Genomic DNA, 13,128 nt, shown 5'->3' on the forward strand with positions numbered 1-13,128 from the left:
GATGCTCATCCTTCCGGTGCCCAGCGTGTAACCGCCGACATTATTCCCTGTTGGCATCCTTGCGAGCAATTACCCAGCACTGCCTCCGTACCCGCTTCCGGCTTGGATCCTGCACCACCAGCTAACGCGTTTGTGACCCAGGGTCGCCACGCTGTGGTAGTGTTCTTGCCAACCGTGCAAGTGTTCTCATCCGATCCGGAGCCTTCCTTTCCTGCCGGGCGCTACTTGATTCCGGCTCACAAATTCATCACATCAAAGCTGGCCAGCCAACTTCAGCTTCGTCGGTATAAATGCTCTGTCACGGTGACTGGCCTTGGGGACGCTGAGTTTACTGTAGATGGAGCATCGAATAATTTTTTCCTGAAACCCGCCTATCCATGTCTCACATCGCAGAGCGTCAACCTCGTCTGAACATATATGCCTTCAAGTGAAAGATTCCTCCCAATGTGGTTTTGTTGTGTTCAACGATTCTGCTGCTAACTCTTCAGCCTAAGCTCTTCCATACCTTGATACGATTAAGTCTCACCTAGTCGCTTTAACAGAAGAAATTTGCAAGATGCACCGCTGTGTAAGAGTCGCTCCAGATGATAGCTTGCTGCAGTGCATCCTATGGCGAGATTCTATCTGCTATGATGTGAATGTTTTCAAGCTGGACACTGCGACACCAATAACGGAGATTTTTTTTGTTAGTGACTCCTCGCTTGCCCTATCCTCAGCTCACCAAGGAAATGGTGTTATGTGCCTACTGCATTCAAACCAGCAGATCTACCATCCAAGGAAGCTCTTTCTACTGAGCTATTGGTTCTCAGCTATTGGGATTCATCTGAAATCGAATCCTTGATAGCTTCTGTAGCAAGCAATCTGTAATTGCAAAAACAAACACAAAAATAATGGACCCTAAAAAATAAATTTTATTAATTAAATACTTTATTTTTATTCTTAGTTTTTTTTTGGTACTTATTGCACGACATGATTAGTACAAACGACTCCAACACTACTGAGGGAAATATAAATTTCATTGTGCTCGATAATTGTCTATAAATGTTCAGTTACCAATATATTCAAAAATATTCGTTAAAACTACATCAAAACTAAAATGGCTTTTTCTGGTTTTCTTTAAATTCGATCTAGCCTTTTCTAGCAGGTTTGGAAAGTTAGCTTAGCATTTAATTGTCCCGAAAAGTTGGCAGCACTTCTCCGAACCCATAACTTAACTGTTTCAGGGCACAATAATTATTTTTTTTATGTAAAAGGTTTTTTTAAGGCGGGCTTGGATATCTAAAATGAAAATTTGATTGATTCTGTTAAAAAATACAAAAATGCACGTAATAAACGATGGGGCTTAAAAAGGTTTTTGTGATAACATGGCCTAACTTTTGAAATAATTACATTGAATTGTCAAGAAAAAATATTAATACATTAAAAAATAAAAATAATTCCTTTGTAAATTACCTAAGGAATATATCCAAAAAGATTGTGAACACACTCCAGGCCGATCAGTTTATTTCATCTATATATATAAAAATGCTCTGTTCGTATCTACGTCATTTATAGACTTGAAAAGTTCTGAACCGTTTAAGCCCAAATTTTTACCCAACATGCGTTGAGGTTCCAGCTCGGTTTATGTCTACTTTTGATGTTGATAGCTTATCTGCGTTTGCGAATATATCAGTTTTTCGCGTTTCCCCGTGCCCCTACTTTTCTATTTAGGCAGACAGCTAAGAAGAAAATGTCAAATGAAAATGTCAAAATGTCAGAAACGAAGTCATTAGAAACGAAGTCATGCCACCCAAGAAGTCGAATTTTGGTCGTCTTACTCGCAATACAAAAGCAAAGCAAGGGTAGCTGAAGCGCGTTTACAGCTTGCAACAGATCGAAACCTGCAATACAATCGTCTTGCATTCCGATATAATCCAACTGTTGATTACAGCTCGAATCGCAATGTCGTTATTGGCCGGATGAATCAGGTCTGCACACACTGTCAGGCTCTCAAATTCAACAACGAACCAAAAGGATTGTGTTGCGCTTCCGGGAAAGTAAAATTGCCTCAACTTGAAGCACCACCAGAGCCTCTGCACTCTCTATTAGCTGGATCTACTGCTGAATCGAAGCATTTCCTGTCATACATTAGGAAATACAACTCTTGCTTCCAAATGACGTCATTTGGTGCGGAAATTATAACTGCGCAATTCATGCCAACTTTTAAAATCAAAGGACAAATCTATCACAAAGCCGGTTCCCTGCTTCCGTTCTCAGACAGCGAAAACAAATTTCTTCAAAGGTACTTCATTGGTGATGATGGAGCTGAAGTCGATGCACGTTGTGGAATCAATACCTCGCTGAAGAAGCCCATTATTTCACAGCTACAGAAGCTTTTTAACGAACGGAACCATTTGGTGCGTTTGTTCAAAACAGCAATCTATATGATGCCTTCGTATACCCATAAAATTGTCATTCATGCAGACAAAACGCCTGCTGGAGAACATATCAGGAGATACAATGCTCCAACTATAGACGAAGTGGCAATTGTCATAATCGGGGATCAGTTCAAACCTCGAGATATTGTTCTCCATCGACGAAACGATCGATTGGTAAACGTCGCAGAAACTCACCGTTGTTACGATGCTTTGCAGAATCCACTCATCTTCTGGGATGGTGCCGATGGATATCATTTCAATGTGAGGATAGTAGATCCAGGAAATGGTGTAGAAACGAATAAAAAGTGCAGCGCGATGAACTTTTACTCATACCGATTAATGGTTCGGAGGACCGATGACAATCATATATTGAAATGTCGTCAGTTGGTTCATCAGTACATTGTCGATATGTATGCAAAAATTGAAACAGAACGTTTGCTGTTCCTCCGATTGAATCAGACGAAACTTCGCTCCGAGGAGTATATCCATTTGCGGGATGCTGTGATGAATGACCGTAATACAACCAACGTTGGAAAGCTCACGATTTTTCCATCCTCATACATAGGTAGTCCACGAAAATTATTCTTTTTTGTTTGACTTATTTCTTATGCGTGCAACCACAATATGCCACAGAGAAACGTGGCAGGGTACTGCTAGTTTTTTAATAAATTGAGACAACTGAATTTAAAAACACTGTTGTGAGAAAAACTGGTTTAAAGTTATCCGACTCCCTTTGCGAACTCTGACATTAGCAGTAGTTGATTGAGTTTATGTAGTTTAAAATAAATGTAAAAACAAGTTTACATGATTCCAAAATCCCTACGTATAATACTTTAAAAGGTTTGCACTTTCATGCATACTATTATTAGTCATTTTATCCTATTCTAACTGATTGATCGGGACTATTTCATAATTTTCATTGATCTGATATTTATGATAGTCTGCGTAAATAGCATCAGTTTAAAATTCCTTTCGAAAGCCATCTACTACTGTGAGCAAAAAGAAAGGTGAATTTTCAATTTAAAATTCGCGGGCTTAAGATGGCGGATTAGATTTTTTTTTTTTAGTTGGTAGGAATGTTGATGACATCTGGCGGTTCTTTCATGTCAATGTCAGTACTATATTTAAGCTTGTTTACCAAACGATCATAAGTGCATTGCTCGATTTTAACAATGTCTAATTTAATTGAGGAAAGAAGTGCCATCAAATTTTCTTTGCGGAAAGAAATTTCTGCTGCGGAAACGTTGAGGATGTTGTGGAACGCCTTTGGCGGAACAGAAAAAGGTTTTTAAGTGGTACAAACACTTTAAATAGGGTCGGGAACGTGTTGATGACTTCGTTCAAAAATAAACTTTATGATGGCCATTTTTTTCGATTTTCTTGGTGTGGTGCACTATGAATTCCTTTCATTTAGCCAAACTGTTAATAAGGAATATTATTTGAGCGATATGCGGCGTTTGCCTGAAGCGATTCGTCGAATTAGACCAGAAATGTAGGCCAACAACTCTTGGCTTATACATCACGATAATGCCCCGTCGCACTCGTTCTTCGTGACCATTTTACCAAGAATTCAACGCATATCGTTTCGCAACCACCGCAACTATCGTTCAACTGTCGATAATAAGCTATACTCAGAGAAAGATAGACAGAAAATGAGATTTGCTTATTGAATGTTATATGCGTACGACTGATCTGTCGTTTAAGGGGGTAAGTAAGAAAGAAAAAATTTTGCAAATAGATCGGCAAAGGTAAAGGTCTGGCCTGGCAATGGTTTGAAATTCTATTTAAAACTACTAATCAACGCACTGCACGCTGACCTACTATGTGACCTTTTCTTAAGTGCGCTAAGCGCACCACTTATGTATTTGTGTACCACTTATTTTAGGCTGCAGGGGATCGATTTTAGACCATGCTGTTTATCTTTTATTTCCACGGGTTCGATCCCTTGAAACTCTATATTTAGAATGTTTATGCTCGGTGTTTACAAAGTTATAAAACTGCTTCGGATCCTGAGAAAAGTGAATCCGGCAGGGGCGAATATAATTTCTATATCATTCAGCGTTATGCACGGTAAATTTTGACGGTATTTGCACGGTAAAAGCTCGCAGATATCTTGAAAAGTCCCAGATACTGCAACTTATTCATATTTACATAGATAAAATCCTGTTTTTAGTATTTTAAAAGTTCGTATCGTATTTCGTTTTTTATAAGTCACATTGTAAACCAAAGAGGGTTTGTTGAAGCGGAGGAATATTTCCCCCGCATTGCGTATAAAATACGTAAATATTTTTATTGTTCGCCTCAAATATTTTCATAGAGATCTTTTTCTATACCCTTGCAGAGGATATTATAATTTTGGTCAAAAGTGTGCAACGCAGTGAAGGAGACATCTCCGACCCTATAAAGTATAGATATTCTTCATCAGGATCACCTCCTGAGTTAATATGAGCATCCGTCTTTCCATCTGTCTGTTTCTAAGCAACCTCGTCGCTCAGTTTTAAAGCTATCGTCTTGAAACTTTGCACACACCCTTCTTTCCTTTGCACGCAGTATATAAGTCGGAATGGCCCGAATCGGTCGACTATATCTTATAGCTGCCATATAACTGATTGATCGGAAATGGTATAACTTTGGTTTTTTTAAAGTTAGAGAGTTCAAATTTTATGTGAGAGCTATTTTTTGCAAAATAATATAACACGTCGAATTTCAAAGGATCGGCCGACTAAATCCTATAGCTGCCATATAACTGAACGATCGGAAATGACCCAACTTTCGTTTTTTTGAAGATAGAAATCTGGAACTTCATACAGATTCTATTTTTGGTAGATAATCCGACCTACCAAATTTCATAACGATCGGCCGACTACATCTTATAGCTGACATATAACTAAATGATCGGAAATGGTTTTTGGTAGAAATACCAACTTTGGTATTGTTAAAGATAGAAGTTTGGGACTTGTTTTAAATTTTGTATCACACGGTCATGCTCATATCAACTCAGGAGTTGATCCTGATCAAGAATATATATACTTTATAGGGTCGGAGATGTCTCCTTCACTGCGTTGCACACTTTTGGACAAAATTATAATACCCTCTACAAGGGTATAATAAAAAACGCGCTAAAAAAGCTTTTATAAAATGAAAAAATTTTAGACACCCACTATTTGAACAACTAATGAAATTTAACTTCCATTATTTGCACATCAGGAATATTGCCACCCAAGGCCAAAGTGCAAGACTGGCTGAGTGGCTGAGTGCAAGACGGTTCACACATGCTCAAATGCTCTATAGTGCAGTGGACCCCGCACAAATACTTTCATATGTTAGAGTTGCATTTTTTTTTTTTCAAATTTTTTTTTTTTTGAGTTGTTTTACAGTGTTGGTGTATTTGTACAAGTAGAGAGGCCGGGCCGGGAAATTTCTAACCACATGTGAGAATGTTTTTGGGCACCACTTCAGAGCACTGCTAAAACATTTAGAATGCTTTCGCTTTCTAAAAATTTCCGAGATATTTTATGTTATCTTTTCTTTTTCACATTTGTTTAATATATATTTTCAATATACTGTTAAAATATGTTTTTATATTCATCTTTCTATTATTTTAAAATATATTAAAAAAAAAAAAAAAAATCCATTCTTTCATTTTAAAAAAATATTAAAATTATATAAAAATAAAAAAATATTAAGGTTTATATCATTATACATAAAATAGAAAATAAGGTACAAAAAAACGTTACTTCTGTTTCTGTTTTGTTCGTATGTTTTTAGTGAGTAATGTTGTTATATTATAGCCCCGTAAGATTCTAAATTTGCATTCGTAAATTTATAAATAAATAAATAATTTCCGTGTATATTATAATCATTACAGAAAACTTTATTCATTTGCCTAAACTTACATATTTACTTAACCTTTAATTTCAGAAACCTAACACAAAAGGAAATTTTCGTTGATTTTATGGGGGCACAAATAAAAACATTATCATTTTTGGCGTATATAGTACGCATTTTTCAGGTAAGATTTCCTTTTTTGATGGGTACAGTTCAAATGCCTACAAATTCACACTCTGAGTTCCTTGACTGTCCATCCAGGACGGTCTGGATCGGCATTTTGGTTCCTTGTACCTAAACTTTTAAAAAATAACACAACTTGGTCTTTATATTTATTTTATACTAGCTGACCCGGCAAACGTTGTTTTGCCACTAAATGACTCTAAAATTTTTGTACAAAATGTACTCAGTTCTAGACTTATGTATTATAAAGTCATCTGGAAGGCTGTGAACCATGCGGGAATATAAAAATAACAAAAGGGAAACATTATTTTTAAGTTATTATTTGATCGTAATTCAGCAAGTCAATCTCTTAGTGCTATAGCGTGAACAGTATTTTTTGTTAGTCCATCTTTAGCTAAAACAAACAAACTGAATGGTTTACCCACTCGAGAGCATGCCACGTATAATTTTCCGTGTGAAAAACACGGTGTTCTTAAATCTAAGCCACAAATAAACATCGTTTATTACGTTTGAATGAATACGTTTGAATTGAATTGGCGCATCTGTAAGTATAATAGGAATCCGTGGTATTAGTATATTTTCACCTCTGAACTTTTCATTTAAAATGCTGGCTTCGATCTCGTTTTTCATTAATTATTGAATGTCTAATCGCGTACTATTGCACAGTTGGGGCGGGTTCAAATTACGAAGTATGATAATTGGAGATCCAACCTTTAATTGTACATAATGCGTTGGAATGCCTTGCGAATCCAATGAGTTTAAAAACTCTGTGGGAAAATGTACTGCTTCGCTGTCGTCGCTTTTCCTGACGCGCAACACATCCCCGCTGGCTCATTTTCTAATTTCAGAGTATGACAATGCGGACATTCCTTGTCCATAGCACCAATTACCACTTTTGAGTGAGCATAATACTCAATATCAGGCTCATACTGGAATACTAGACGCAGGAATGGATCGGATATAAATGCTCGATGTACCTATTGTCGTTGTTGGTCACTTGTTCTGCGTCTATTGTACATCTATCTGCGTCTATCTAATCATCTATCTGCGTCTATCTAATCATCTGAGTTTATTGCGTTCAGCTCGTGTATCTTCTGGCTCTTCTTGGTGGAACTGCGCTATTCTAACACATACATCAGTATTTTGTTGCTGGATTTGTTCTTCGGTTCTGTCGGATCTTCTATTTCGCATGTTTCGAGATCTACTTGTATCGCGGCTCAAATCACCCCCTTTGCGGTTTCTTGGCATTGCTCACTGTACAAAATACTCATAAATATAATTAATGTATTTACTAAATGATGAAAGATTTTTGCCCCAGTTTAAGAATGCTATGGTAGCATGAGTTTGTCAGTGTGATGAGGTAGTAACTCACTTTATATGCAATTTTTGATATGTCTAACAGGATTTAAGAGGATGAAAAATAGACGTTGGTGGATTTTCTGACCTATTCTATACGCTCACAAAATATCATGAGAATCGGTATAGCCGATTCGGAGGAGAATAGTAACAAAAACTGTGAGAAGAGACTTTTATATATATAGATTCATATTATGTAAATGATTTGAGAATTTCAAAGTATATCCACAGTAGCGGTATATATTCGATAAAAACAAAAAATATTCGAAAAACAAGTTTTCATAGTGTTCTCTTTAATAAGAAACGTGGTAATGAGTGGAATTTCTCATTTTTTTATGTATGTATATACATATGTATGTGCAGCTGTGTTCATAAAAATAACAAAGCCACAGCATCAAAAAAATTAAACGGGTTTTGTTAATTTTTCGTGCTTTTACCAGATATTTATACCCTTGCAGAGGGTATTATAATGTTGTCCAAAAGTGTGCAACGCAGTGAAGGAGACATCTCCGACCCTATAAAGTATATATATTCTTGATCAGGATCACCTCCTGAGTTGATATGAGCATGTCCGTCTGCCCGTCTGTCTGTTTCTACGCAAACTAGTCTCTGAGTTTTAAAGCTATCGTCTTGAAACTTTGCACACACCCTTCTTTCCTTTGCACGCAGTATATAAGTCGGAACGGCCGGGATCGGCCGACTATATCCTATAGCTGCCATATAACTGATTGATCGGAAATGGTATAACTTTAGTGTTTTTAAAGTTTTAGTGTTAGTGTTTACTAACACTTTAGTGTTTTAAAATTTGACATGAGAGCTTATTTTGGCAAAATAATCCGACATGCCAAATTTCATAAGTATCGGCCGACTATATCGTGTAGCTGCCATATAACTGAACGATCGGAAATGACCCAACTTTCGTGTTTTTGAAGATAGAAAGCTGGAACTTAGTACAGATCCAAGGTCAGTTTATCCAACCTACGAAATTTCATTAGGATCGGCCGATTATATCCTATAGCTGCCATATAACTGAACGATCGGAAAAGGTATTTGGTAGAAATATCAACTTTCGTATTTTTGAAGATAGAAGCTTGGGACTTTTTTTTTTTTTTTTTTTTTTTTAGATTTTTGTATTGTAATTAATTGGTTATATTATGATGTAATCATAAGTCATAGGCCAACTATATCCGATGTTTGCGATATATGTCCGGTTTTAACTGCAAGGGTATATCAACTTCGGATCCGCCCGAAGTTAGCTTTGTCTTCTTTTTTTTTTATAGTAAAATGGAATATACAGTTTAAAAAACTTAAAAACCATATACGATTTACTTCGTTTTTTATTTTATTTTATTTTTTTTTTTCTTTTATATGTTTGCAATGCATCACAAGCTTTTTACTGTTTATTGAAATATGAGTGTTACAAGAAAATTGTTTGAAAATTCGAAACTGCTTTTATATAACTTAATACCACCAATTTTGAGGTGTGTTCAAAAAGTAAGGTGACTTCGTATATTCAAGGATCACTATTAATTTATTTATCAATATTAATGAGGCCCCCTATAGCCTTGAGCTTATCCAGCGATGCAGTCTTTATCTCTTCCATCGTTGCAAATCTCCGTCCTGTCAAAGGTCTCTTTAGTTTTGGGAACAAGAAAAAGGGCCTAATCCGATGAATATGGTGGCTGAGGCAATATTGTGGTGTTTTTTTGGCCAAAAATTTCTCACAAGCAAAGTTGAGTGAGCAGGTGCATTATCTTGATGCAAAAGTCATGAATTCGTTTTCCACAATTCTGGACGTTTCTTTCTGCAACACAAAAGAAAAATTGGGGTAACCCAATATAAGCGAAAAGACGCTAAACCAAAAATTATTAAGAGCAATAGACAAGCTTTTTATAACAGTTTTGATGTGTTAAACCAATTGTTTTAAATAAATAAGCGCCACGCAATAAGCTCATTGAGCAACGATCAAAAGAACGAGCGTAGAAGTTCAGTGAACCAAAGAAACGGCTTCTATTCTTACTTTTCAACCCGCGATACCGAAGTGGAAAAATCGGCGATTAAGAGCAACCCGACTGTACTCACCGCTGAAACCCCCCCTCCAATATAGAAAACGAATTTCGCACCAACAACTAGCAGTGCTACAATTTCTGCAATCACAGCGACAACCACTGCAATTCAAAGTACCGCGACGTCAACACGACTACAGCGAATACAAAAACAACAACTTCGAAAAGTGCCTAAGCGGCTCCGGCCACACAGACTGGAATGGATCTCTACATCCAAATTAAGCTCAAGCTTAGCCCGCAGAGTAATCCGGCAGGAAACGTGTCTTGAATATCGACGAAGATCCAGACAGATCCACTAGTAACAGATTTGCCCTACTGGCGGAGGTTAAGGAAAACCAACCAGCCCAAGACACCGTAAAAAAACCCAAGCCCCCTCCAATCTATATAAGGGAGAAAAGCTCGAGTGCCCTGGTCAACCGAATTGCGGCGTTGATCGGGAACGGTGACAACTTATATGTTGTCCCGCTTATCAAAGGGAACATCCATGAAACAAAGGTGCAAACCAAATATCTGGACAGTGCTCGGAAACACTATTACACGTCCCAGTTGAAAAGCAGTAAGGGCCTACAAGTGGTAGTAAAGAGAATCGAACCCTTAAAGAAAGGGCTTTGCCGCCAAGAATGTTTTTAACATTCTAAATAAAAATAAAAAGCCACAACCCCTCTTCAAGGTCGAGCTCGAGCCAGAAAGCAGGTCGCTGAAGAAAAACGAAGTCCACCCACCCTACAATCTGCAATATCTTTTTCATCAGAGAATCACTATTGAAGAGCCACATAAACGCAACGGTCCAGTGCAATGCACTAATTGGACACACCAAGAATATGGACACACCAGGTCATACTGCACACTTCGGGCTGTCTTTGTAGTCTGCAGGGACGCCCACAACTACACTCACTGCACTACAAACAAGGACAGTATCGTGAAGAAATGTGGAAACTGCGGAGGCAACCATACGGAAAACTATAGTGGATATGGTATATGGTGTACAAGGAGTTAAAGAGTCGCATGCGTCAAGCGAGCGCAACGCGCAACCAAAATCCACAGAATGTGTACATTGCGTCAAAAACTTCGCCAAAGCTGCGAGGCCCACTAAACACCATGCTCTACGATCTGGAAGGGAAATTCCAATTCAGCCCAACTCACAAAGCGCTCAACAGGCCCCAGAACAGTCACACAGCCCAACGGAAACTATGATGCTTACCCTCCAAAAAAGTTAGATGGATCTTATGTCATTCATGAAAACGACCATGCAAACACTTGTTCAAAACCAAAACATGGTGTTACAGCTGCTCGAAGCACAACAATCTAAATAATCTATGTAGGCTCCACGAATATCAATGTGGAACGCCAATGGTGTCTCACGGCATAAATTAGAATTGTCACAATTCTTAACCGAAAACCATATTGACATTATGCTACGGGTGGATACGCATCTTACAAGCAAATACAACTTTCAAATAAGAGGCTATACAATCTACCGCACAATCTACCGCATCCAGATGGGAAAGTCCACGGCGGAACTGGAGTTCTATTCAAAGAACGCATTAAACACCACTTTCACAAAAGGTTTGCAACGAACTTCTTGCAGGCCACATCCATACAAATTCAGTCAAGCAACGGAAGGCTTTCAATCGCAGCCGTTTACTGCCCTCCCCGTTTCTTAATTTTGGAAGGACAATTTATGGACTTCTACAATTCACTTGGGGATCGATTTATAGCCGCAGGAGACTACAACGCCAAACATACGCACTGGAGATCACGTCTAGTGACTCCCAAAGGGAGGCCAATGTACAATGTAATTATAAATGTGAAAAATAAACTAGACTATGTTTCCCCTGGAAGTCTCACATATTGGTCAACACACTCACGCAATCTCCCAGACCTTATTGATTTTGCGGTGACAAAAAACATACCTCGCAATCTAATAAGTGCCAAAGCAGTGTCGGACTTATCATCAGACCACTCGCCTGTGCTTCTAACGCTTCTTCAAAGCCCAGAAATAACCGAACATCCCTTCAGCCTGACGACGCCAAAAACGAACTGGCTTAAATACAAAAAGTACGTGAGTGCCCACATAAAACTCGACCCGGAGCTCAACATGGAATGGGACATCGACTTCACTACGAGCGCTCTTGAAGAAGTACTCGTTGCGTCAGCTAAAATCTCTATTCCTGAAGGAAAGGAAGTAGACCGAAACAAATACTACAAATCTAATCAGCAAATCAAACAGCTCGAGCCAGAAAAGAGGCGCACGCGTCGTGATTGGCAAAACAGCAGATCACCAGCTTCAAAACAACGCCTTAAGGAAGCAACCCGATCACTCGACCAGGCTCTTCACCAGCAGGAAGAAAATGCACAGCTGATTTACATCCAGAATCTCTGGCCAACAAGCACAAAGTACCCCCTGTGGAGGGCCCACCCAAATCTTAGCGCCCCAATTGAAACGAACACCCCGATAATAACTCTTCGGGATTCTGGGCTCGCAGCGACGAAGACCGAGCTTAAACATTCGCCACACATCTCCAAAGTTTCTTCCAGCCAAACCCAGCCTTAAATAGTTTGCAGACAACCTCTAACCTCTATAGCCCATTTTGGAAGTTCGATCAGCATCTTTGGGGTCAATAGGTCACCACCGGGAGCCTTTTTTGGTTTAAGCCCTCTTATGACTTTTTCGATTTCGTTCGGCCGGAATGAAGGTGCGGCTGGCTGAGGGGAGGACTCTGGCTGAAATACTGGCAGGAGAAATGAATCATTAATCTTGGCTATTTCCCAATAAAGTGGAAGAAATCCATCATTATAATGATACCGAAGCCTGGAAAGACCACACAATTCCGTCATCATACAGACCAATAAGCCTTCTATCTTGTTTGTCTAAATTGTTTGAAAAATGCTTGTTAACTCGCATAATACCACATCTGGAAGCTTGCAATATCATCCCGGCACACCAATTTGGCTTCCGAAGAAACTACGGAACCATCGAGCAAGTGAACAGATTAACATCCGAAATACGCTCAGCCTTCGAACAGCGAGAATACTGCAGCGCTATTTTCCTCGTCGTATCTCAAGCTTTCGACCGAGTTTGTCGCATTGGACTCATGCACAAAATTAAAACGTATTTGCCAAAATACACCCACAAGCTACTTATACCCCTACAATAGGGTATACTCAGTGAGATGCACCGCAGCTACTTCGGGCGACTACATCATCGAAGCTGGAGTTCCACAGGGAAGCGCACTCGGCCCGTGTCTATATGTTTTGTATACTGCGTATAATTCTAG

At 38.7% G+C, this 13,128-nt stretch overlaps 1 protein-coding gene across 12 annotated transcripts in view; it reads left to right on the forward strand.

The window, feature by feature from the left end:
• Positions 1-13,128, forward strand: part of Nipped-A (Transcription-associated protein Nipped-A) — a 172,588-nt gene that overhangs the window by 17,885 nt on the left and 141,575 nt on the right. For 10 of the 12 annotated variants that reach the window (XM_070278854.1, XM_070278855.1, XM_070278853.1 and 7 more), the window contains one exon: positions 6,339-6,429. The exons of the other annotated variants lie outside the window; for them this stretch is intronic. In XM_070278854.1, the coding sequence (XP_070134955.1) occupies positions 6,339-6,429 (91 nt within the window). The remainder of the gene's footprint in view (positions 1-6,338; positions 6,430-13,128) is intronic. 12 annotated transcript variants of the gene reach the window in all.

Source organism: Drosophila bipectinata, chromosome 2R (genome assembly GCF_030179905.1).
Source record: "Drosophila bipectinata strain 14024-0381.07 chromosome 2R, DbipHiC1v2, whole genome shotgun sequence".
NCBI classification, from domain to species: Eukaryota; Metazoa; Arthropoda; class Insecta; order Diptera; family Drosophilidae; genus Drosophila; species Drosophila bipectinata.